Source organism: Sus scrofa, chromosome 15, assembly GCF_000003025.6.
Source record: "Sus scrofa isolate TJ Tabasco breed Duroc chromosome 15, Sscrofa11.1, whole genome shotgun sequence".
In the NCBI taxonomy this organism is placed as follows: domain Eukaryota; kingdom Metazoa; phylum Chordata; class Mammalia; order Artiodactyla; family Suidae; genus Sus; species Sus scrofa.
In genome coordinates, this window is record NC_010457.5 from 54,342,189 (window position 1) to 54,368,199 (window position 26,011).

General features: G+C 41.0%; 1 protein-coding gene across 2 annotated transcripts; it reads right to left on the reverse strand.

The window, feature by feature from the left end:
• UBXN8 (UBX domain protein 8) lies at positions 387-25,422 on the reverse strand. 2 transcript variants are annotated; one of them, NM_001244745.1, is given in 8 exon segments: positions 387-998; positions 4,695-4,769; positions 8,336-8,377; positions 11,487-11,624; positions 15,435-15,557; positions 19,424-19,497; positions 23,601-23,723; positions 25,321-25,422. In NM_001244745.1, coding segments are annotated over 8 exon segments (831 nt in total). In that variant the 5' UTR covers positions 25,409-25,422; the 3' UTR covers positions 387-830.

The window sequence follows — 26,011 nt, forward strand, 5'->3', positions numbered from 1 at the left end:
AAGGATCTGGCATTACTGTGAGCTATGGTGTAGGTCGAAGACACAGCTTGGATCCCGCACTGCTGTGGCTGTGGCCTGCAGCTACCAACTTCAAGTCCACCCCTGGCCTGGGAACTTCCATATGCCACAGGAGCGGCCCTAAAAAATACAAAAAAAAAAAAAGACTTTAAAGCCTTAAAAGAGCTTTGAAAAGTCTTTAAATTTCTAGAAATACAGCAGAATAAGCATTCCTGCTTATAAGACTGAAAAGAGTTTGACTGAATTGTCAAATGTTCAGCGTGGCAAGACAGACTGATGAGGCAGGAAACAGTCTTATGACTTTTTCAACAAACTGATAAATGGCATCAGCTAAGAAAAATATAAATTAATGACACTGTATACATTTCTACCAAGTTCTCATTTGGTTTATTATAAGATGGCACAAAATGATCATATCAAGAGAGCAATCCTCTTCTAATTCTTTATGTCCATTTATGTTCCCATGGAGATCAACACTAAAGTGTTTAAGGGAATTCCCACTGGGGCGCAACAGGAGAGGCAGCATCTCTGCAGTGCCAGGATGCAGTTTTGATCCCCGGCCTGGCGTGGTGCGTTAAAGGATCTCGTTGCCACAGCTACTGTATGTAGGTCACAACTGCGGCTCAGATCTGACCCCTAGCCTGGTAACTCCGTATGCTTCAAGGATGGCCAAAAAAAGAATGAAAAAAAAAAAGTGTTTACTGCCTTGAGCTAAGTCAAGGTATGGCACAATTTTAATGTGAATCCTTTATTGTCCTGTAAGGCCACAGCACAACTGATTTCATGCAGAACTGATGGTCTGCATTTCTTAACTAGCTGCTCTGCTCCTTCTCTTCCACGTTGAGTATGGTATCCACGGTTATTCCTAGGTCCTGCAGGGACCAGCCTTCCTCCACTTCCAGAAGCCTTCTGGGAAAGGAGGTGGCAAGGCTGTATAGGGATGGGTGGTACCCAATTTTCATCATCCAGTCAAACAAGACCTAAAAGACAAAAAGCTTAGTTATCAAAAACTGTGCACAACGGTGTGTCATCTCTAGATGACGATGCTACTTCATGACTGTTTCATTGTTAAATTACACCTCTCAGAGTCATGAAACAGAACTTTCAGACCTTTCAAAGGAAACTTCCAGGGTTTAGAGGGAAATAGCATACCATGAATTTTAAGATGTGAATGACCTTTAATACCTTTTATTTCAGAGAAGGTCTAGGGCCTATCAGCTCCTACAGACAGCGGAATATTTAACAATTATGAAAGCTCCAACCACAGGGAATGGAAAGATTATTCAATAACAAGGATGGTGGCCTAGTGGTTCAAGATCTGGTGTTATCACTGCTGTGGCTAGGGTGAGATACCTGGCTAGGAATTTCCACACACCACAGGCAAAAAAATAAATAAACAAATAAATAAGTTAAGAACAAAACATTAGTATTTGGGAAAGAAGTTACTTATTTATTTGATTTTTAGGGCCCCACCTGCAGCATATGGAGTTCCCAGGCTAGGGGTCAAATTAGAGCTGCAGTTGCTGGCCTATGCCACAGCTACAGCTGCACCAAATTTCCCACCCACTGAGCAAGCCCAGGGATTGAACCCACATCCTCATGGATACTAGTTGGATTCGCTTTCACTGCACCACAACGGAAACTCCAGGAAAAAAGTTACTTAGAATAGAATCTAAGCCAAAGTCCACATCAAAATCACCCAGGAACTGTCACAACAGACCTGTCCAGCTCCCAGAGACTCTGCCTTACAACAACCCAATTTTCTTTTTTTTTGTCTTTTTGTCTTTTTTGTTGTTGTTGTTGCTATTTCTTGGGCCGCTTCCGCGGCATATGGAGGTTCCCAGGCTAGGGGTTGAATCGGAGCTGTAGCCACCAGCCTACGCCAGAGCCACAGCAACATGGGATCCGAGCCGCGTCTGCAACCTACACCGCAGCTCACGGCAACGCCGGATCGTTAACCCACTGAGCAAGGGCAGGGACCGAACCCACAACCTCATGGTTCCTAGTCGGATTCTTTAACCACTGCGCCACGACGGGAACTCCGACAACCCAATTTTCAATGAGCCTTCCCTATAAATGTACAGCATTTCCTGTCATGAAGATTCTTATAGTAATTGTCCAGATTTCTACCTATTATTTCCTAAAAATAATGCCAGCCAAAGGATGGTTCTTGGCTTTAGGAAGAAAGCTGAACGAAAGAATGTTCTCCGAAGATGCTGGTGTATCAGTGATAGGTAATTCCTGACTTCTACCATCATCCCTAAACCTACTGTTATTCCTTGTAATAAACATACATTATGTCATATAGCAACCGTAATCTTCCAATATATGTATATGCCTTAATTTAACCAATCCCTAAACACTTGGGCCGTTAATCATCTGTCTTGTTTCCAAAGAATAAATTCTCATATAAATGAAATTATTTAGTCAAAAGATATTTAAATATATACCGGTAAGAGTTTCCAGATGGCCTAGAAGTAAGAATCTGGTGTTGTCACTGCTGTGGTGTGGGTTTGATTCCTGGTTAATTGTTCCACAGGAACTGTGATTCAAATTATATTCACATGAACAATTAATAAGAATCCCTGTTGAGTTTCTGCTGTGGCACAGTGGGTTTAGGATCTGAAACTGTTTCTGTGATGGCTCAGGTTGCTGCTGAGGCACGGGTTCAACCTACAGCCCAGCACAGTGGGTTAAGGATCTGGCATTGCCACAACTGTGGTGTAGGCTGCAGCTGGGGTTTGGATCGATTTCTGGCCCAGGAACTTCCATAGGCTGTGGGTGCACCCCCCAAAAAAAAAGAATCCCTATTATCCCACACACTGCCCCAAACTGGGTACTAGTCTTTTTAATATTTGATAATCTAATAGGTAGAAAATGGTATCCATTTTAATCTGCACTTCCTTGATTCTAAGTAAGGCCAAACATTTTTTCCTAACTTAGTTTTTCTTCTATAGGAGATCCTTCATGTTTTGTTTTTATCTGCCATTCCACTGAGGTATTTTTCTTTGATTTGTAATAAGCTCCTTATAAAAAATAATTTTTCTGAATTTTTAACTTGATGAAAATTTCCTTTACAGAATTTAAAAATTTTATGCAGTCAAATCTACCAGTATTCTCTATTATGGTTTATAGCATTCTTTTGGGGGGGTGGCTGCAGTATGCTGCAACTTGATGTGGGACTGATCTCAGTTCACAGACCAGGGATTGAACCCAGGCCACAGCAGTGAAAGCAGTGAATCCTAACCACTAGACCACAAGGGAACTCCCTGGTTTATAGCATTCTTGACATAGAGGGCTATATACAACAATCAGGATAGAAAATTACTTAGATATACATTTTTTGTTTCTTTTTGGATATGCCCATGGCAATGCAGGAGTTCCTGGGCCAGGAACTGAACCCATGCCACAGCTGCACCAGAACCACAGCAGTTACAATGCTGGATCCCTAAGCTGCTATGCCACCAGGGGATCTCCCATTTAGATATATATTTTAAATATTTTAAATATATAATATATATATATATTTTAATGCTGCATCCGTGGCACATGGAAGTTTCCAGGCTAGGAGTCAAACTTAATAGTAGAAATGCACAGAGTTCCTGTCGTGGTTCAGCAGTTAACAAACCCTACTAGTATCCATGACAATGTGGGTCCGATCCTTGGCCTTCCTCAGTGGGTTAAGGATCCAGCAATGCTGTGAGTTGTGGTGTAGGTCACAGACACAGCCACACATCTTGTGTGGCTGTGGCTGTAGCATAGGCCGGAATATGCAGCTCCAATTCGACCCCTAACCTGGAAACCTCCATATGCCACTCGTGCAGCCCTAAAAAGGCAAAAAAAAAAAAAAAAAAAAAAAAAAAGTAGAAATATGCCAAAATATTAGTAATTGGTTTTGGTGTCAGACTGCAGGTTGAAATTGTTTTCTTACATTTACACATTTTCCAAATTATTGTTAATAAACGCAGTTTTGTTTTCAAAAAGAAAAAAAGAGTCTAGGAGTTCCCGTTGTGGCACAGCAGTTAGCGAATCCAACTAGCATCCATGAGGACAAGGGTTCAATCCCTGGCCTGGCTCAGCAGGTTAAGGATGGGGCATTGCTGTAAGCTGTGGTGTAGGTCATAGACTCGACTCGGATCATGAGTTACTCTGGCTCTGGAGTAGGCTGGCAGCTACAGCTCCGATTGGACCCTAGCCTGGGAACTTCCATGTGTCAGGGGTACAGCTCTAAAAAGACAAAAAGACAAAAAAAAAAAAAAAAAAAAAAAAAGTCTATTAGGACAAAAAGAATCAAGCTCTAAAGAATAATCTGAAAACTACACATAAACTATAGGGCTTAGCTTAATACTCCATCAGGGATAATAAGAACAAAGTTAATACCAGTTGCTTTCTAAAGATTTGAAAGCATCTTACCCACAAGCTATGAAAGTATAATTTAAAAAAAAGAAAAAAGAAAAGAAACAAAGGAAGAACTGAAAAAAAATTGAAAGCAGACATCACAGTTTTCAAAGGCTCAGCATGACTAATTATCCAAATTTCTGCCACGCAGGATACCTATAAATACCATTTACCCTCCCCTGATGGGAGACAGAAAACAGACAGCACCCCCTCCCTGCATGGGGATAAACTGTAACCAAATTCAACAAAAATATTTCTCCAAATATAATTTCCCTCACCTGTGAACTGCAAGACTTAAAAAACCTTCTCCTCAGGACACGCCCACTGGGACATCGGAGAGCGACAGTCACGACCTGAGGAATACAAGTGTGCAGATGAGAATTCCAACCCATTGATCTTTGCAATTCTAAACCACAACTGCTAGGAGACACCTGTTCATAATTCTTTTTTGTTTGTTTGTTTGTTTTTTAGGGTCATACTTGTGGCATATGGAAGTTCCCAGGCTAGGGGTCAAATTGGAGCTACAGCGGCCAACCTACACCACAACCACAGCAATGCCAGATCCCAGCTGCTTCTGTGACCTACACTGCAGCTCATGGCAACACCAGATCCATAATCCACTGAGCAAGGCCAAGGATCAAACCTGAATCCTCATGGATATTAGTTGGGTTTGCTACCGCTGTGTCACAAGAGAATTTCCACCTGTTCATAATTCTAAGCGCTTGCACTGGGTTTTTAGGAATATAGCTATGAAAGGTGTAAGCCACCGCTAAGGTCCATATAAAATTCACCCTGACCACAGAAATAATTCTGCTGAACCTGAAAAACATCTTCTGACTAAGGAGACCCGTGGCAGAGCCTTCCAGAGAAGACACCAGAGACGGAAGGTGTCTGTCTGCCAAGACAGTATCAAGACTGTGGCTGGGCGTTGGAAGTGACCCACCAAACCAAGACAATCCAGGGCTACCTCCAAGTCTGCAGACAAGACCGACACCAGACTGAAAGGAAACACAAGTTACCCAGCCCACTCCATCACTGCAGGCTGGGTGCCATGCCTGCATCATGCTCACAAATGAGAGATTAGCCTGGACTTGGCGCTGGATGCTGAGGCTCTAGGGGATCCTCTCTTGCAAGTGGCTCTTGCTTTGTCTGCTTTACGTATTGTGTTTCCCCACAATCATTCCTCTGATAAAACAGTTAAACAGCTAAAAAGACCTTGCAACCTATTAGCATATGAAACATCATTCTAAAAAGAAAAAATGGTGAGGAGTTCCCCTATGGCGCAATGGGATCTGTGATGTCTCTGCAGCACCAGGACGCAGGTTTAATCCTGGGCCTGGCCAGTGGGTTAAAGAATCTGGAGCTGCCCCAGCTGTGGTGTAGGTCACAACCGTGGCTCGGATCTGATTCATGGCCCAGCAACTCCATATGACACAGGGGCAGCCAAAAAAAATAAATAAATTCAAAAATATAAAGAAGAGGAGTTAGTAATTTATTCTGATGTTCATTATTTACTGTCAGAAAACCCTTTGCAATGGTCAACATTATCCTAACTGTCCTGGGACCTTTGTTCCTATTGACCTTGCAGTTTGCAGAAATGGGGTTTTATGGCACTACCTACCCCCTTCAGGAAAGCCATGCTAGAAAATTTTTCCCTTTTTTTTCTTCTGGCTTTTTAGTGCCGCACATGTGAAATACAGAAGTTCCCAGGCTAGGGGTCAAATCGGAGCTGTAGTTGCCTACCCACAGCAACTCAGGACCTGAGCTGAGAGTCTGCGACCTACACCACAGCTCATGGCAACTCCAGATCCCCAATCCACTGAGTAAGGCCAGGGATTGAATCCACATCCTCAGGGATACCAGTTGGATTCATATGCTGCTGCGCCACAACAGGAACTCCCTAGAAAATATTTTCATTTGGGTAGGTAAGGTATTTGACTCATATCCAAATCAGTGAAATGTTGAGCTGTCATTATTTCTACTAAAGAAAAGTTTTATAATAAAGAAATCACAAAACAACAATCACAGATGAAAAGCCAATTTTGCTTATTTTTAGAAACAATAAAACAACTTTTACAGAAAGGTTATGTTCAACCTAATAGGGGAATTAAAGCCAAATATGTTAAGAGAAACTAGGGTTAAATACAGTGAATTAATGTCTATTATGATTAGATAAATACTTGAGAGAAATACATTATCATTGCTTGTATGCTAGCTATTGTTCTGTTATTACAATCAGTGTGAAAGGTGGGTATGCAAATTCTCCTAATATTGCTGACAGTCTAGCAGAATGCCATATGAATGGGTAAAAGGCTTGGGACACAATGCAAACTAAAAAATAAATCACTATCCCTAACAGATTGTTAAATGAAATCTAAATGAAAAGTAGCAGCAATAATTAAATTTTGGTTCCCAGGTACTCCTTAGAATGAAATAAGACAGCGTACGATAATGAAAAGAGATGCTGTGATGATGTACAAAATTGTTTTCAAATTATCTTAAATTCTACAGTCTTTTCAATTTAAAAGTAGGACAGTAACATATGATGACTATGCTATCGTGAATTCTAGAGTACCATGAGTTAGTTCCTTCTCTCAATTAAAAAATCTTACTCTGTGGCTGGTTATAATACAAAATACCTAACAGGCACTTAAAAAAAATCAAGGTATAGGAGTTCCCACTTTGGTGTAATGGGATCAAAATCACAAGCCAGCCCCTTAGAAGACAAAAAAGAAAGACTGCCAACAATCCCAGTGAGTGCTTCTCCTGAGGACATGAAAACCTCAGTAGACCCAGCAGTAATGAGTTGAAGGATATGTTTAAAAAGCTTCTACTTTCATTTTGCTCGAGGCTCCAGATTTTTTTAAATAATAGAAAGCACTGTTTTCTTCCACAGTTATTTTCATAAAGAGTCCTATGTTAAGGAGTTCCCACTATGGAGCAAAAAGATCAGCAGCATCTCTGCAGCACCAGGAGGCAGGTTCGATCCCTAGCCCAACAAAGTGGGTTAAAGGACCAGATGTTTCCACAGTTGTGGTATAGGCTGCAATTACAGTTTGGATCTAATCCCTGGCCCAGGAACTTCCATATGCTGTGGGACAGCCAAAAAAGAAAAAAAATTCAAGGTATAATGCTTAAGAATTGTACTGATTATGTCTCAGATCCTCCCTCCTCTATCAGAAGTCCATCCTAGGAATTCCTGTTGTGGCTCAGCGGAAAAAAATCTGACTAGCATCCACAAGGACACAGGTTCAAGCCCTGGGCTCACCCAGTGGGTTAAGGATCCAGTGTTGCTGTGAGCTGTGGTGTAGGTCACAGACTCAGGCCAGATCCAGCATTGCTGTGGCTGTGGCATACCAGCAGCTACGGCTCTAATTCAACCCTTAGCCTGGGAACCTCCATATTGCACAGGTGCAGCCCTAAAAGACACACACACACACACACACAAAAGTCCATGCCAGCCATTAGTTCACTCATCTATATTAGTCTGCTCTAAATCCAAGAAGGCTTCAATGGGATCCAGGCCACAGCTTCAATCTATACCACAGCTTGTGGCAATGCCAGATCCTTAACCCACTGAGCAGGGCCAGGGATTGAACCTGTGTCCTCATGGATACTAGTTGGGTTCATTAAGGCTGAGCCAGGATGGGGAACTCCCTGACCAAAGTTTTAGAAAGCCCACATATCCTATCTCTGTCTTGATGAAGTGGGAGGGGCTTTAAAATACAAGCTCAGCAGACAGCAGGCTTTCAAAACAGGACTCAAGCTGAGGAGCCAAATTCAAAGCAAGACCAAATCACAGTACAATCACATAAACACTATACTATCTTCTTCCTGAAACCAAATTCAGGTAAGACATATTTATGTAATGTTAATGAAAACAGAAAATATACTTTTCAAAGAAAAAGAAAAAGCTTACTTCTTCAGCTGTTTCAGGAGGTTCTTCAGGTAAATCGAGAACCTAAAGAAAAGTAAGTATTTAGTAATAAGTATGTGAACAGTTTGAAGGAGAAAAATATAATCTCACTAAGAAAGTTTCTTTCAATATGGAGTTTGGACATATCTAAGCTTAATGAATGAATTCTTTTATTTTTATTTATTTTTATTTTTTTTATTTTTTTGTCTTTTCTGCCATTTCTTGGGCTGCTCCCACAGCATATGGAGGTTCCCAGGCTAGGGGTTGAATCAGAGCTGTAGCTGCCAGCCTGTACCACAGCCACAGCAACATAGGATCCGAGCCACATCTGCAACCTACGCAACAGCTTACGGCAATGCCGGATCCTTAACCCACTGAGCAAGGCCAGGGATCAAACCTGCAACCCATGGTTCCTCGTCGGATTCGTTAACCACTGAGCCACGATGGGAACTCCCTGAATGAATTCTTTTAATATAAATGTATTAAAAGTTTACAATGAGAATAAGAGTCAATAAACATTTCTGGGTAAGCAACTTTATGCTAACAATAGGACATAAAAGTGGGATTTGAGATGACAGCTACCAATCAGCACACATTTAAAGAACTGTGGGTTTATGATGTTACAAGACAGTATACAAAAATGGATAAACTACATTTTTTTTTCCATTTTTGGCTGCCCTGTGGCATATGGAGTTCCTGGGCCAGGGATCAGATCCATGCCACAGTGGAGACCTAAGCCGCAGCTGCAGCAACACCAGATCCTTAACCAACTGAACAAGGCCAGGGACTGAACCTGCATCACAGTGCTCCCAAGACACCGCCAATCCCATTGTGCCACAGCGGGAACTTTTTTTCTTTTTTTTAAGGAAGCAGAGAATATTTAAGTTCAATAAGACCTCCAAATAATTTAGGGTCATATGTAGAAAAATTAGAGATGAGCACATAAATATTTTCCTTCATCAGCATCTTCTAGAGGACAGGATAACAACCATCCACTTTGGTTGCTTTCATGATTTACTCACGTTTCCCTGTTCCTGTTAATCTATTAAAGAAACAAATGTTCAGACCATTTTCTCTCATTAAAGCACTTGTTATCTGAGGTTGCAGGTTCAATCCTTGGCCTTACTCCGTGGGTTAAGGATCTGGCATTCCCGTGAGCTGTGGTGTAGGTTGCAGATGCAGCTCGGATCTGGCATTGCCGTAGCTATGGTGTAGCCGGCAGCTACAGCTCTGATTCGACCCCTAGCCTGGGAACTCCATGTGCTGCAGGTGCAGCCCTAAAAAGACAAAAAAAAAAAGCACTTGTTATCAACAATTTCACCGCCAGGAAGGCTTATTTTTTCACTACCAGAGATTCCATGTTTTATAACATTTCATCTAACAAACATTAAATTGCATTTATTGGAGTTCCCTTCATGGCTCAGCGGTTAACAAACCCGATTAGGATCCATGAGGATGCGGGTTTGATCCCTGGCCTTGCTCAGTGGATTAAGGATCCAGCTTTGCCGGGAGCTGTGGTGCAGGTCGCAGATGCAGCTAGGTTGGCGGGTACAGCTCCAATTCAACCCCTAGCCTGGGAACCTCCACGTGCTGTGGGTGCAGCCCTAAAAAAAAAGACCAAAAAATAAGTAAATAAATAAATTGCATTTATCAAACAAATCAGTTGTTCACAATGGAATACTAGTCAGCCATAAAAAAGAACAAAATGCCATCTACAGCAACATGGATGGAACCAAGACTCTCATACTAAGAGAAGGAAGTCAGAAAGAGAAAGACAAATACCACATGATATCACTTATATCTAGAATGTAATATATGGCACAAATGAACCTACCTACCTACAGAAAAGAAACAAACTCATGGACATGGAGAATAGACTTGTGGTTGCCAAGGGAGCAGAGGAGGGAGTGGGAGGACTGGGAGTTTGGGGTTAGTAGATATAAACAATAGCATTTGGAGTGGATAAGCAATGAGATCCTGCTGTATAGCACAGGGAACTATATCTAATCACTTGTGATGGAACATGATGGAGGACAATGTGAGAAAAAGAATATATGTATAACTGGGTCACTTCACTGTACAGTAAAAATTGACATAACATTGTAACTCAATGATAATAACAAAATTAAAAAAAAACAAATTAGTTGTTTTTCTTTGGTATCAAAAGCATCTGTGACAGTCAACTAAAATTTACCATTAGCATAAGATAATTTATACTATTAACCAAAAGATAAGAATCTTGAATTTTTAATTATTCCATAGAGTTCACTAGATCTTTTTGAAAGATTAGAAATAGATCAATGACCTGTTTCCTATACTCAAGCTCCATGAAGTGATCAGGAAATTGTAGACTGAAAGGCAGTACATTAGAAAACACTTTCAAGAAATTGATAGCTTACCAGATTTCCCCAAGAGTCAGTAAAAAGACTGATTTCAACTTTAACCAGCTCCAAATCATAGTCAACTCAGGGATTAAAGATGTAAAGAAGGAATAACAAACCTGGGCATTGTTCCAAAGTGAATAGTTGCTAACCCATCCCCTGGAAGGGCCACTGAGAACAATGATCCACTCATGTTAATAATATTAGCCACTCACTCAATATGGCTTCATCATGCCTTAGGTACCCATGGGATGTTTCCCTTGTAAACATTTCATTTTCTGTTTCTACATAATTAAATTACTTCCTCAGAAAGAACTGAGTATATTCGGAGTTCCCATTGTGGCCCAGCATAAACAAATCTGACTAGGATCCATGAAGACACAGGTTCAATCCCTGGCCTCACTCAGTGGGTTAAGGATCTGGCATTGCCATGAGCTGTGGTGTAGGCCGGCAGCTATATAGCTCCAATTCGACCCCTCGCCTGGGAACCTCCATATGCTGTGGGTGATGCCCTAAAAAAGCAAAAGAGTATTTTCTAAATTCATCATCATTTATCTTCCTAGATACCTTCTAAGTTTGGTTCAGAACATTAATATGAATATTAAACAGGCAAGGTGATTCTTAATGAAGTTGATAACTTTGTAAGGAAGTGGGAAGACACTATTTGGATTAATAGACAGTCCTAATCTTCCCTCCACATATCATTTCACCCACAGAACAATATTCTTACTGCACACAGATATAGCTCAGTGAGTAGGCATTAAGCAGTGAACCTTCTTCTGCGTGGGCTGTGCAGCAGGTGGTGAAACTCTGGTTAAAAGCTTAGGCAAGTTTCGTCTCTTTGCTGCTTCTCTGTTTGATGTTTCAGAAGATGTATGACTCTCACTTTCAAGCACCAAATCTTCATCGCCCTGGTGAAAAACAACAGACAATTTCTAAAGAGATGCTCTTTTTTTACCTAATTCTATTTACAATGGTTATTTCTTTTACCCTGGTGGCATTTCAGTAGAAAATACAATAAAGTCATTATTAGACTCAGAAATGTAAAGCATTATCTCCTTAGACAAAAAACAAAACAAACCCAGGAGTTCCTGCTGTGGCACAACAGGATCAGCAGTGTCTCTGCAGCAGCAGGACCTGAGTTTGATCCCCAGCCCTGCCCAGCAGGTTAAGGATTTGATATTGCCACAGCTGCGACATGGGCCACAGCTCCAACTCAGATTCATTCCCTGGCCCAGGGAACTCTATGTGCTGTAAGGTGGTCAAAAAAACAAAACAGGAGTTCCCCTCGTGGTGCAGTGGTTAACGAATCTGACTAGGAACCATGAGGTTGCGGGTTCGATCCCTGCCCTTGCTCAGTGGGTTAATGATCCGGAGTTTCCGTGAGCTGTGGTGTAGGTCGCAGACTCGGCTCGGATCCCACGTTGCTGTGGCTCTGGCGTAGACTGGCAGCTATAGCTCCGATTAGACCCTTAGCCTGGGAACCTCCATATGCCACGGGAGCGGCCCAAGAAATGGCAAAAAGACAAAAATAAATAAAATAAAATAAAATAAACAAACAACCCATGGAGCTTAACTAACATCTTTTATTTATTTATTTTGTGGCCACTTCTTCGGCATGCCAAAGTTCTCAGGCCAGGGACTGAACATGTGCCATAGCAGGAACCTGAACCGCTACACTGACAATGCCAAATCCTTAACTTGCCGTGCCACAAGGGAACTCCTTGACTAATGTCTTTTAGAAACTACCCTTATCCAGCTCTGGAGCTCCCTCTGAAAGTATAAGGCTAAGAGCGAACATTCCATTTTAACTGACCCCTAAGATTCTCAGTAGAAGAGAGAAGAAAACCTGAATGATATGCTTTCCCCCCTTCAGTAAAGGAGGCAAAGCAGTGCAAGGGATTATGCCTTAAAAGGCTGTGAAAATAGAACATGTCTGTAAAACACAGGGCAATATGTGTTACCAGACAATACTTCTACACTTGACTGTGGCCCTAGTATCCTGTCATACATTATACATACTACAGTTCTCAAATTCAAATGTTGATCTTTCACTTGAATTAATCACTTTAGGAGGGAAAAGATTTCATTCCAGAAATCACAAAGACTACTTTTTATTAATATTATCTATTAAAACCTTTTCCTTAGCAAGATAATTCACTTAAATATATTCTCAAATACATACTAATTAGCTCAATAATGCCCTTCTTCTACATTTCTACTGACCTTAGAAAAGTTCTCTCTCTCTTTTCCTTTCTTTTTTGGCCACCCTGTGGCATATGCAAGTCCCCTGGCCAGGGATTAGATCCGAGTCGCAGTTGTGACCTAAACCACAACTGCAGCAATGCCAGATGCTTAACCCACTGTGCCAGGTTGGGAATTGAACCTGCATCCTGCTGCTGCAGAGATGCCAACGATCCCATTGTGCCATAGCACAAACTCCAAAAAGTTCTTTTTATCAGACTAAACACAGCCACTATTTTGGAGTTGTTTTCCCCATTCTTTTACTCTACCTGAGAATTTGGTGGAAGGAGCATGGGGAATGGAGTCAAAAGATAGTGATGCTGAACATTACTGGCCAAACTGGGGCTGCCTCACTGCAAACAACGGGTTGGACCACTTCTCCTTCCACTCTAACATTCCAGTTCTCATGTTCTTCCACAGTCCTAAGAGTCTCAATTTGTAGCACCAATAGTCTACCTTCTCCCTGACTCTGTTGTCCCCACTAATTAGGTTAAAATATACACCAGTTGTACCATGGAGACATAGCCTAAAAGCAAGGTGCAGAATGATTCACGCCGTGATCACTTCAGAAGGAGATGTCGGAGTTCCCGTCGTGGCGCAGTGGTTAACGAATCTGACTAGGAACCATGAGGTTGCGGGTTCGATCCCTGCCCTTGCTCAGTGGGTTAACGATCCGGCGTTGCCGTGAGCTGCGGTGTAGGTTGCAGATGCGGCTTGGATCCCGCGTTGCTGTGTCTCTGGCGTAGGCCGATGGCTACAGCTCCGATTGGACCCCTAGCCTGGGAACCTCCATATGCCGCAGGAGCAGCCCAAGAAATAGCAAAAAGACAAAAAAAAAAAAAACAGAAAGAAAGAAAGAAAGAGATGTGGCCAGCTGAGATCAGACTATCAACATCTAACATACAAAACTAACAAAAGACATACAACTCAGTAGTGAAGTCACTACACAGAGTAGTTGCACTTTATGGGGCCAACTTTCATGATAATTTTCTTGCCCACCCTTGTTGTTTTACAACATATTTACCATTATGAAATGAATATAAACGAATTCTGCTTCACTGTCAGAATCCTGTTTACCACTACCGGATCATTTTCTTTACAAGAAAATGAAAGATGCAATATAAACAGGAAAAATAAATAAATAAATAAATAAACAAGTCTTTGGGGAGTTCTCATTGTGGTGCAGTGGAAACAAATCCAACTAGTATCCATAAGGATGTAAGTTCGATCCCTGGCCTCCCTCAGTGGGTTAAGGAGCCAGTGTTTCCAAGAGCTGTGGTGTAGGTCACAGATGTGACTCACATCCTGCATTTCTGTGTCAGGGGTAGGCCAGAAGCTGCAGCTCTGATTTGATCCTTAGCCTGGGAACTTCCATACATTGTGGGTGTGGCCCTAAAAAGCAAAAACAAACACATAAAAACAAAAAACCATCTGAGACAGAAAGGATCTTACACAAAAAAATGTATGGCCAGTTTCTCTGTGAAACTGAGTTCCTTTATGAATATCCTTTTTTCTCTGTAAGAAAACTTAATGTTGCAGAGTTCCTGTCATGGCTCAGTGGAAACGAATCTGACTAGTGTCCATGAGGCAGGTTCGATCCCTGGCCTCGCTCAGGGGGCTAAGGATCCAGTGCTGCTGTGAGCTGTGGTGTAGGTCGCAGGTACGGCTCAGATCTGGTGTTGCTGTGGCTGTGGTTGTAGGCCAGCGGCTACAGCTCCAATTGGACAGCTCCAATTGGAGCCTGGGAACTTCCATATGCTGCAGGTACGGCCCTAAAAAAAGACAAAAAAAGGAGTTCCCGTCATGGGCGCAGTAGAAGTGAATCCGACTAGGAACCATGAGGTTTCAGGTTTGATCCTTGGCCTCACTCAGTGGGTTAAGGATCCAGTGTCACCGTGAGCTTTGGCGTAGGTCACAGACGCAGCTCGGATTTGGCATTGCTGTGGCTGTGGCCAACAGCTGTAGCTCCGATTGGACCCCTAGCCTAGGAACCTCCATATGCTGCAGGTGAGGCCCTGAAAAGCAAAAAAAGAAAAAGAAAGAAGAAAACTTAATGTTGCAAACTTCTGCCAGCAAATGACAAAATTATACTCAATGCCAAAGGAAAAAAGAGTCAAAGGTCAATTTGGCTTTACAAAAAAAGAGCCAAACAGAATGAATATAATGGCAGCTCTTAATACCTTAGAGATCTGAATTCTCTCATACAAAAGATGTGATTTAGTCAACAGTTTTCTCAAAAACTGCCCTATGTTAGAGGTTTTTTAGGATCTAAGTTATATATGCTTTTTAGGCACCAAAAGCCACCCTAACCATTCAACATGCAAATATGCTAAACAAAAACTGATGTACAATCATTATTAATAAAGACCCCTAAAAAAGAGTGGACTAATCATTTGCAATTAAAAAAAATCAATATATGTTAAAGGAAATGCAAATAATAGCAGAATCCAAAATATAAAATGAGAGTATTTTCTAACCCCAAGTTTATGTCCGTTGCTTAACTTCCAGGTTTCACCCGTCATCTGATAAAAGCGTTCTTCCAGCCTTTTCAATTTCATTTCCTGGTAAGGTTTTAGAACATTCTCTATGTATCTGCTGGCCTGTTTCAAAAAAATAAATTAGGTGTTGTTACCATCCATTAACAACATTATGATTTTACATTTTCTATAAGGTTGCAAATAAGAACTACGTAAGAGCAGTTCCCATTGTGGTGCAGCAGAAACAAATCCTACTAGTTAGTATCCATAAGGATTCTAGGTTCAATTCCTGCCTCGCTCAGTGGATTATGGATCTGGTGTAGCTATGAGCTGTGGTGCACGCTGGCAGCTGCAGCGCTGATTTCACCCCGGGGAATTTCCATATGCTGCAGGTGTGCCCAAAAAAAAGAAAACTATGACCAATAATCCTTATGAATATAGATGCAAAAATCCTCAACAAAATACTAGCAAACTGAGTTGAAGAGCATATTGAAAGGATTATATGTCAATGCCAAGTGTGGTTTAGGCCAAGAATACAAAATAGTTCAACATAAGAAAATCAGTCAATGTAAACACATTAATAAACAAAGGAGAAAAAAGCACATGATCATCTCAATTGATGGATAAAAAGCATGTGACAAAATTCAACCCACTTTCATGATAAAACTATTCAGAAATGAGTAAGAGAACTTGATAAACATAACAAGCACCAGCATTACCATCGTGGCTCAGCAGAAACAAATCTGATTAGTATCCAAAGAGGACACAGGTTCAAAACCTCATCTCACTCAGTGGGATGGGGACCCAGTGTTGCCGTGAGCTATGTGTAGGTTGCAGATTCGGGTTGGGTCTTGAGTTGCTGTGGCTGTGGTGTAGGCCAGCGGCTACAGCTCCGATTCGAATCCTAGCCTGGGAAACTCCATATGGTGTGGGTAAAAAGACAAAAAAAAATATAATAAAAGGAACCTACAAAAAAAATCTATACCTAACATCATACTTAATGATTAAACATTAAAAGTTTTCTAACAGCAGAAACAAGACAAGGATTTCTGCTTTCACCACTGCTATTTAACATTGTTTAGAAGTTTTAGAGCAACAGGGCAAGAAAAAGAGATAAATGATATCCATTTGGAAAGGAGGAAGTAAAACTATACCTACTCTCAAATGATACAATTTTATACATAGAAAATCCAAGGAATCCACACACAAAAACAACTAGAGCTAATAAACAATAAGCAAAGCTGCTGTATACAAGATCAATACAAAAATTATTTGTGTTTTGGAGTTCCCACAAATGGCTCAGTGGTTAATGGACCTGACTAGGATACATGAGGATGTAGGTTCAATCCCTGGCCTCACTCAGTGAGTCAAGGATTCAGCATTACCCTGAGCTGTGGTGTAGATCACAGAAGTGGCTTGAATCTGGCATTGCTGTGGCTGTGGCTGGCAGCTGTAGCTCTGATTCAACCCCTCACCTGGGAAGTTCCATATGCCATGGGTATGGCCCTAAAAAGCAAAAAAAAAAAAAAAAAAAAAAAAAAAAAACCCAAAACATTTGTGTTTCTATATTCTAGTAATGAAAAAATCAAAAAAGAAAATTAAGAAAATAATCCATTTATAATAGCATCTAAAAGAATAAAATACTTGGGAATAAATTTAGCCAAGAAAGTGAAAGTTATATACACTGAAAACTACAAAACACTGCTGAAAGAAATTAAAGACATAAATAAATGGAAAGACACTGCGTGTTTACAGACTGGAAGAATTACTAAATAAGATATCAATACTACTCAAAGCTGGAGTTCCCGTCGTGGCGCAGTGGCGAATCCGACTAGGAACCATGAGGTTGCGGGTTCGATCCCTGCCCTTGCTCAGTGGGTTAACGATCCGGCGTTGCCGTGAGCTGTGGTGTAGGTTGCAGACGCGGCTCGGATCCAGCGTTGCTGTGGCTCTGGCGTAGGCCGGTGGCTACAGCTCCGATTCAACCCCTAGCCTGGGAACCTCCATATGCCGCGGGAGCGGCCCAAGAAATAGCAACAATAACAACAACAACAACAAAAAAGGACAAAAAGACAAAAAAAAAAAAAAATACTACTCAAAGCAATCTACAGATTTCAGTGCAATCCTTCACAAAATCCCTAAGCCCTTTTTTGCAGAAATGAAAGGCCAATCCGTAAACTCAAACAGAATTGGAAAGGGTCCCCATAGACAAAACTACTGAAAAAGAAGAACAAAGTAGGAGGACGCATACTTCCTGATTTCAAAACTTACTAAAGGAGTTCCCATCAGGGCGGAAGCAGAAATGAATCCAACTACAAACCATGTGGTTTCCGGTTTGATCCTGGCCTCGCTCAGGAGGTTAAGGATCCGGCGTTGCCGTGAGCTGTTGTGTAGATTGCAGAGGAGGCTTGGATCTGGAGTTGCTGTGGCTCTGGCATAGGCCGGCAGCAACAGCTCCAATTTGACCCCTAGCCTGGGAACCTCCATGTGCCGCGGGTGTGGCCCCAGAAAAAGATTTAAAAAAAAAAAAAAAAGCTAAAACTATACAACAATTGGAATATAGAGGTAAATTTTCATGAATTTAGATTTGGCAATGGATTCTGAGATTATGACACCAAAAGCATGAGTAACAAAAGATATGAAAACTAGACTTCCATCAAAATTAAAAATTTCTGTGCATCAAAGGCCATTATAAAAAGACTACAAAGCAATCCAAAGACTAGGAGAAAATACTTGCAAATCAGGTATCTGATAAGAATTCAATACCCAGAATACATAAAAAAACTCCTATAGTTCAACAAAAAGAAGACAACCCAATTTAAAAATGGGCAAAGACCTTAGATATTTTTCCAGAGAAGATATACAAATGTCCAACATGCACATGAAAATTTGTTCAACATTATTAGTCATTAGGGAAATGCAAGTCAAAACCACGTAATACCATTTCATATGCTTTACGACGCGTATGCGGGGGGTGAGGAGCGTGGAAATAAATGCTGTTGAGGAAGTAGAAACTCAGACCCTCAGAAACTACTGGTGGGAATATAAAATGGTATAGCTTATGTGCAAAATAGTTTGGCAATTCCTCAGAAAATTAATACATAGAATTAACATGTTACCTTGCAATTCCATTCTATGTATACACCCAAAAGAACTGAAAACAGTACTCAAGTATCTGCACACAAATATTCAGAGCAGCACTATTAATAGCCAAAAGGTGGAAATAACCTAAATGTCCATCAATAAAGGATAAACAAATTATGACCCATGGATACAGTGAAATATCATTCATCCATGAAAAGGAATGAAGTAGTGATACATGCTACATGAATGAACCCTGGAAAACATCATGCAAGTGAAAGAAGCCAGACACAATATGTCACATGTTGTATGATTCCATTTATATGAATTATCCAGAATAGATCCATCCAAACAGAAAGCAGAGGATGAGATGGAAGAAATGGGGAAAGGAGAAGTAATTGTTTAATGGGTACAGGGTTTTCTTCTGGGGTGAAGAAAATGTTTTGGAACTAGACAGAGGTAATGATTGTACAAGATTGTGAATATTCTGAATCATACAATTTAAGATGGTTAATTTTATGTCATGTGAATTTGACCTCGTTGATATAAAAAAGCTGGGAGTTCCCGTTGTGGCTCAGTCGTTAATGAATCTGACTAGCATCCATGAGGAGGCAGGTTCGATCCCTGGCCTTGCTCAGTGGGTGAAAGGATCCGGTGTTGCCGTGAGCTGTGGTGTAAGTCGCAGATGTAGTTTGGATCTCAAGTTGCTGTGGCTGTGGGATAGGCCAGCAGCTATAGCTCCAACTGGACCCCAAGCCTGGGAACTTTCATATGCCACAGGTGTAGTTCTACAATGCAAAAATTTAAAAATTAAAATAATAACAATAAAAATCTGAACACAAACACATAAACCAACAGACCTAAATTTGAAATGTCTGTATTCTCTATTCCCCCAAAAGTAGCTTTACCTTTTCACCTTGTGCCTCTTGTTGTTTTTTCCTCACAAGTTTTTGCTTTTTCTCATTCTTCTCTTCTTCTTCTTCTAAGACACCAAAACATAAAAGTGCTTTTTTTTTTAATTCCTCAGTATTGGTAAAGTTGAATGCTATCTTCTCTGAAAGTACTCTGTAGATCTTAACATTTTGGGGGAAACAAGCCTTAAAAAAAATATGCTGCATTTTTCAAATAATGAAAATGAAATACACACAGACAGTTGAAACAAAGAAATCCACAAGCAAGATCTGTAAAGAAAAGGTCTGTTCTGAGATGAAAATTCTCTGACATGTAGTAATATTGTGTTACAGCTTTGGTGAGGAGGCTTCAAGAATAATGATGTGGATTTTTTTCCTGCAGCCACCTACAGCATTTCAGCAGCTCCAAGATAAAGCATGGAAGCCCATTCTCACACGAGGTGCGGTATGCTATGCTGCAGCCACTGGTCACCCCTGGAAATGACAGTAAAAGCAACATGCCTAGATCCCAAAGACAGGGTGTGGCTGGCAACTCCTATAGTAACTGAACCAATATTAGTTTATAATCTACTGAATGTCAAGAGAAGGGATTTCTGCTATTGTATAGACCTTTTTGGAGGGCGGGGGTAGAATAAATTTCATTTAAGTTAATTTCATTTAATTGTATTCTCCCAAAGAATTATGAATCTTTTAAATATATCCCTAAAGAGTTCTTGTCTTGGTGCAGCAGAAATGAATCTGACTAGGAACCATGAGGTTGGGGGTTGGATCCCTGGCCTCGCTCAGTAGGTTAAGGATCGGGCATGGCTGTGAGCTGTGGTATAGGTCGAAGACGCAGCTCAGAACTGGCGTTGCTGTGGCTCTGGAGTAGGCCAGCAACAACAGCTCTAAATAGACCCCTAGCCTAGCACCCTCCATATGCTGCGGGTGCGGCCCTAAAAAGACAAAAGACCAAAAAAAAAAAAAAAATCAGTCAATCAATTCAATCCTTGAATAGGAGCATTCCTTTCTGTCAACAGCTTTACTTGTTTCTTGGCAGCAGATATTTCCTCAAGATTATTAAGGAAGGAGTTCCCGTCGTGGCGCAGTGGTTAACGAATCCGACTAGGAACCATGAGGTTGCGGTTCGTCCCTGCCTTGCTCAGTGGGTGATAATCCGGGTGCCGTGAGCTGTGGTGTAGGTGCAGACGCGGCTCGATCCATGTTGCTGTGGCTCTGCGTAGGCTGCAGCTACAGCTCCGATTGACCCTAGCCTGGAACCTCCATATGCGCAGGAGCGCCAAAGAAATAGCAAAAAAAAAAAAAAAAAAAGAGACAAGATTATTAAGGAAAAGTTAGGGCAGTAAAGCACAAAGAAAATCAGAAGGTCCAGTCTGGCCTCTAACTTGCTAGGTGATCAAACTTAGTGATCTGAATCAAAGAATATATACATATTTTTTTCTTTCAGTTTTAATGATATAATTGACAGTCATCACTGTGTAAGTTGAAGGTGTACAGCATAACGATGTGATTTACATACATCATGAAATGTTTACCACAGTAGGTTTAGTGAAGATCCAAGATCTCATATAGACACAACATTAAAGAAATAAAAACAATTTTTTTCCTTGTGATGAAAATTCTTAGGATTTATTCTCTTAACAACTTTCATATATAATGTACAGCAGTGTCACTAATATTTATCATATTGTACCTTATATCCCTACTATGGACTGATTACTAAATTAATTAGCACTAGGGATTAAGTACTAAATTAGTACTACTAATTTAGTTTGTTTTTGGGGGGGTTGCACCCATGGCATGTGGAAGTTTCCAGGCCAGAGATCAAACCCACACCACAGCAACTACTCAAAGCCGCTGCAATGACAACACCGGATCCTTAACCCACTGCACCATAAGGGAACTTCCTAAGTTTGCATCTTTTGACTACTTTCATCCAATTCCCCCCTCCCCTCATCACTTGCCTTTGGTAATCAAAAATCTTATCTTTTTCTATGAGTTTGTTTCTTCCTCCCCCCCCCCTTTTCAGCCACATTCAAGGCATAAGGAACCTCCCAGGCCAGGGATCACATCCGCGCCACAGCTGTGACCCACGCCACAGCTGTGGCAACACGGGATCTTTAACCCACTGTGTTGGGCCAGGGGTCAAACTGGCAACGCCGCAGAGACGGTGGAAAATCTGACAATAATTAGGCATTATGTACAGTCTTAATTACTTATTAGACAGTTTTTGTCTTCAGTGATGATTACATCTCAAAATTATCAAACCATAAATGTTTCCGAAATGACTTGCACTTCAATATAAAGGTACAACTTAAAGTATGAAAACTATGGCAAGTGCATATTTCCCTTATTTGTAAAACACAGAATGGAGTTCTTGTTGTGGTTAGCAAATCAAGGACCCGACATTATCTTTGTAAGGATGCAGGTTCGATCCCTGGCCTGGCTCAATTGGTTAAGGATCTGGCATTGCCATAAACAGCAGCACAGGTTGCAAACATGGCTCAGTTCCTCTGTTGCCATGGCTGTGGCCACAGTTGCAGCTCCAATTCAACCCCTGGCCTGGGATCTTCCATATGCAGGCATAAAAAGAAAAACAAAACAAAATAAAACACAGAATATTTGCCCATAGTCTAATCTATGCAGCAAATATCTTCCCCATACCAAAATACACTTAATACAAAGTTTTTAAGAGAAGTTACAACGAGTCATTTAAATCTTCCAACTGAGTACTTTGAAGTATAAAAGATCAAATAATATACTAAAAGAAGAAAAAAATTTCCAAAAATCTATGATTGGGAGACCCTGAAACATCCACACTGTCATTTATGTTTGGGTTGAATAGTGTAACCTTTTAGGATTATGTTTTCATTCACAGTTAGTTTGAAAGGGCTATAAATTAAACACTGCTGATTTTCCTTTCATTTATTTACATTTAAATAAACAGTAAAACAAAACATAATGCACCAAATTCACTACTGACAAACTTTTTTTTTTTTTTTGTCTTTTGTCTTTTGTCTTTTTAGGGCCACACCTGCAGCATATGGAGGTTCCCAGGCTAGGGGTCGAATCAGAGCTACAGCTCTGACCTATGCCACAGCCACAGCAAGGGGGGATCCAAGCCACATCTGCAACCTACACCACAGCTCATGGCAATGCTGGATCCTTAACCCACTGAGCGAGGCCAGGAGTCAAACCTGCGTTCTCACATATGCTAGTCAGGTTTGTGAATCGCTGAGCCACGACAGGAACTCCCTTCTTTCTAATAGGATATAAGAATGTAGTCATTACTTTTAAGATTTATCTGTCCTGAGGTGAATTACAATATTGTTCTAAAAGGTCTGTAACACAAACTTTTACTTACAAAAAACAAAATGAAAATAAGAACAAGCATGATTTCCTAAAATTAAGAATGCTTAACTATATATTAAGTGTGAAAATAAAAACTACCAGAATGTAATAAAAAATAAATTATCTTTAACTCTTTTTTTTTTCCTGGTGTGCCAGCAGCATATGGAAGATCCTGGACCAGGGATCAAACCTGCACCACAGCAGTGGCCTGATCCTTAACCCACTACACTACAAAAGTACTCCAAATTTTCTTTAACTCTTAACAGTAGATACATTTACCATCTGTCGAATAGTTTATAAGCTCTAAGTACCAAATAGCAGTTAGTGCTCCATTAACACAGAGGCAATTTAAAATTAGAGAATTTGGAGTTCCTGCTGTGGTGCAATGGGGTCAGCAGTGTCTCTGCAGCACCAAGTCTCGGGTTTGATCCCTGGCCGGCATAGTGGGTTCAAGGATCTGGCATTGCCTCATCTGCAGTATAGATTGCAACTGTGGCCTAGACCTGATCCCTGGCCCAGGAACTCCATGTGCCTCGGGGTGGCCAAAAAAAGAAAACAAAAACAAAAACAAACAAGAGAATTTGCAGAATATCAGTTAGAAATGATAGTTTCAAATGTATATATAATAAAAATGTACAATTTCTCATAATATTGCAATTTATAGCCCATTTGAAATCGTAACTAAAGTAATGACTACTATCCTTGAAATTACACAGCAAAAAGTAATGGTAAAATAGTTCTCATTTTGCCAAGTTCTAGAATAAATAAAGGAAAGAAATTTCAGTAGAAAACTCTAAAAGAGTAGCATAAACTATAAACTTACCTTTCAGATAAACTTGGGTAGATTTAAACGAGTTAATCCATGAGGTAGCCACCGAAATAATTAATGTAAGAAGAGCAAGCAGTAAGAAAATCCGGCCACATAGCAAAATAAGATCTTTGATTCCTTAACAAGGTTAAAAAAATTACAATTAAAATTTAAAACAATTTTTCTTGGAACTAATAATAAGTACTAATATATTAGCAGATTATTTGTACCAGAACAATATAATAATAAAAGTTAAGGTATGCAACTGTCTTATAATATTTCATATAATTTTCCTGTGGTGCCAAAATTCATCACGACTGTCATTACCAGAACAAGTTTTCAAAAAATGATTCTAGAACATCTTTCAGGAATATAAGTGAATGGCTACATTATAAATATATGACTATCAATAATGCAGAAATCTTGGTTTTCCTTCTGCCCCAAGAAGGAAAGAAAATTATCCACATTAATTGGGAACTAAATCATGATGGTATGTATCATCTTATCAAATTCTATTTAAAATCAGTCACTCCCACTGAACACAAATTCTTATTTCTCACAGTTAAGTTATGCAACTGTGTACTTCTCTAGTTCTCAATGTTTATTCTGTCATTTGTAAATAAAATTACTATATACATATCTGCCCAAAAAAGGGAAAATTCAGTACTTGGTTTTGTATGATTTTGAGAGCCAAGATGAAAATTAATCAGCAAAAAATGTAACAAGTACCTACTGTGTGTAATACAATTTGTTAATGATGAGGGATCCTGGATAAGAAGTTGGAATAAAAATGGTTTCTATCCTCTAGGAATTTTTAGTTTTATTTTATAATTCTCAAAAGACACCAGGTAGAGGTATGCCAACAGTTGCTGTACCTTCGATTTGACCCCTAGCCCAAGAACTTACTAAAGCCACAGGTGTAGCCCCAGAAAGGAAAAAAAGAAAAAAAAAAGGGGAGAGAGAAGAGAGACACCCTATAGTCAAATCTGCCAAGAACAACAGAAACCTAATTTGCCTCACTGCTTCCGCTATACCTTCCTTGCAAAACACTTGTCCACAAAGAATCCAGACTTTTTAAAACCTTAGGGAAGTCCCTTAACCTCCCTATATCTGTTTCCACTGTAAAATAGGTTAGAGCAGTGCGCATCCTCAAAGTTTGTAAACCAATTTAGAGGAGATAATAACCACGACTTAAGAGTCTAGTTTACAATAAGCGTTCAATGAATGCTATTATCATGCGCCACTCTCTCTACTAGTCTCTTTAATCCAGCCTCAAAGGTCTTCATCCTTTTCCTTCAAGTCACAATTCCTTTTGTCTGGAATGTCATCCCGCTCCCTCCACCTCCCGCCCTCGCTTTTCAAACGTGTGGCTCCTTATCATTTAAGTCTCTTAAATTCTTCAGAAGGCCTACATCAGCTTGTTTATTTCCTTTTGAGCACTCAACACAATGTGAAAGTCAAGTATATGCTTGCTCCTGTGCTTTCGGCCTCTGTCCCATTACCCGCAAAACTTCACCAGATCTGGAGGGGCACTTTTCCGCCAAGAGTTTGCCTCCCCAGGACGGCAAAAGTCTCGCTCCACCAGGAACCCCGCGGGGGAAGAGGAAGGCAGGCGCGGTGCAGCCTGGGCATCGTAGTCAAAGCCGCCCAGAGGAGACGCGGCCGGGAAATTGCACGTAGTGTTCGTGAGACTGTTACCAGGTGTGAACGCCAGGAGGCAAAAGCCAGCACTTACCTAGATCTGGGACCCCACGCCGGAGCTCCAGACACAAGAGGGGGAGAGCAGAGAGGAGGAAAATGCCAACCACCCCAAGAGAAACCATAGCGGCGGAAGCGCTGCTTCCTGGCGGAAGCTCCGCCCCTTCTGATTACGCCTCCCTTGGAAGGTGGAGTGGATCCTTTCTAAGGGAGGAATTCCAGGAAAGCGCTGGACCCTAAAGCTGTTTCGTTGGTGAGACTGAGATAAACCCAGGCTTTTGAACTCATAATCTGTAACCTGAAAACAAGTGTAGGTCACCTCCCGACGTCACGTGAGGTCCAGGGGAGACGGCCTCGCTGGCACCCGCCCAGCCAAGTCCTGTGAAAGCAAAACTTGGGCTCCTTCGAGGCGGGCAGCCCCTGCCCCTTCGGCTGTCAGACTGTAGAGATTGTAAGAAAGAACTCTAAAGAGTAAAATGAAACAGAGGAGAAAGGATAGGGGCAGCTGATACTACAAGGAGGCAGCCTGTGCCCTTGGCCTATGTCTGTAGTGGGTGATTGTGGACTTTTGAGTCAGAGCTGTTGAGCACCACTTTCTGCCGAAGAACCTTCCTTATCTTCCAAACGGTCCCCGGCACCTTCCTCGGTCTCTGGTTCCGACGGGAAGATGACTCAAAAGTGAGGCCTGGCACCTAATTATGGAGACCCGCTACCCCTTGCTCCGCTCC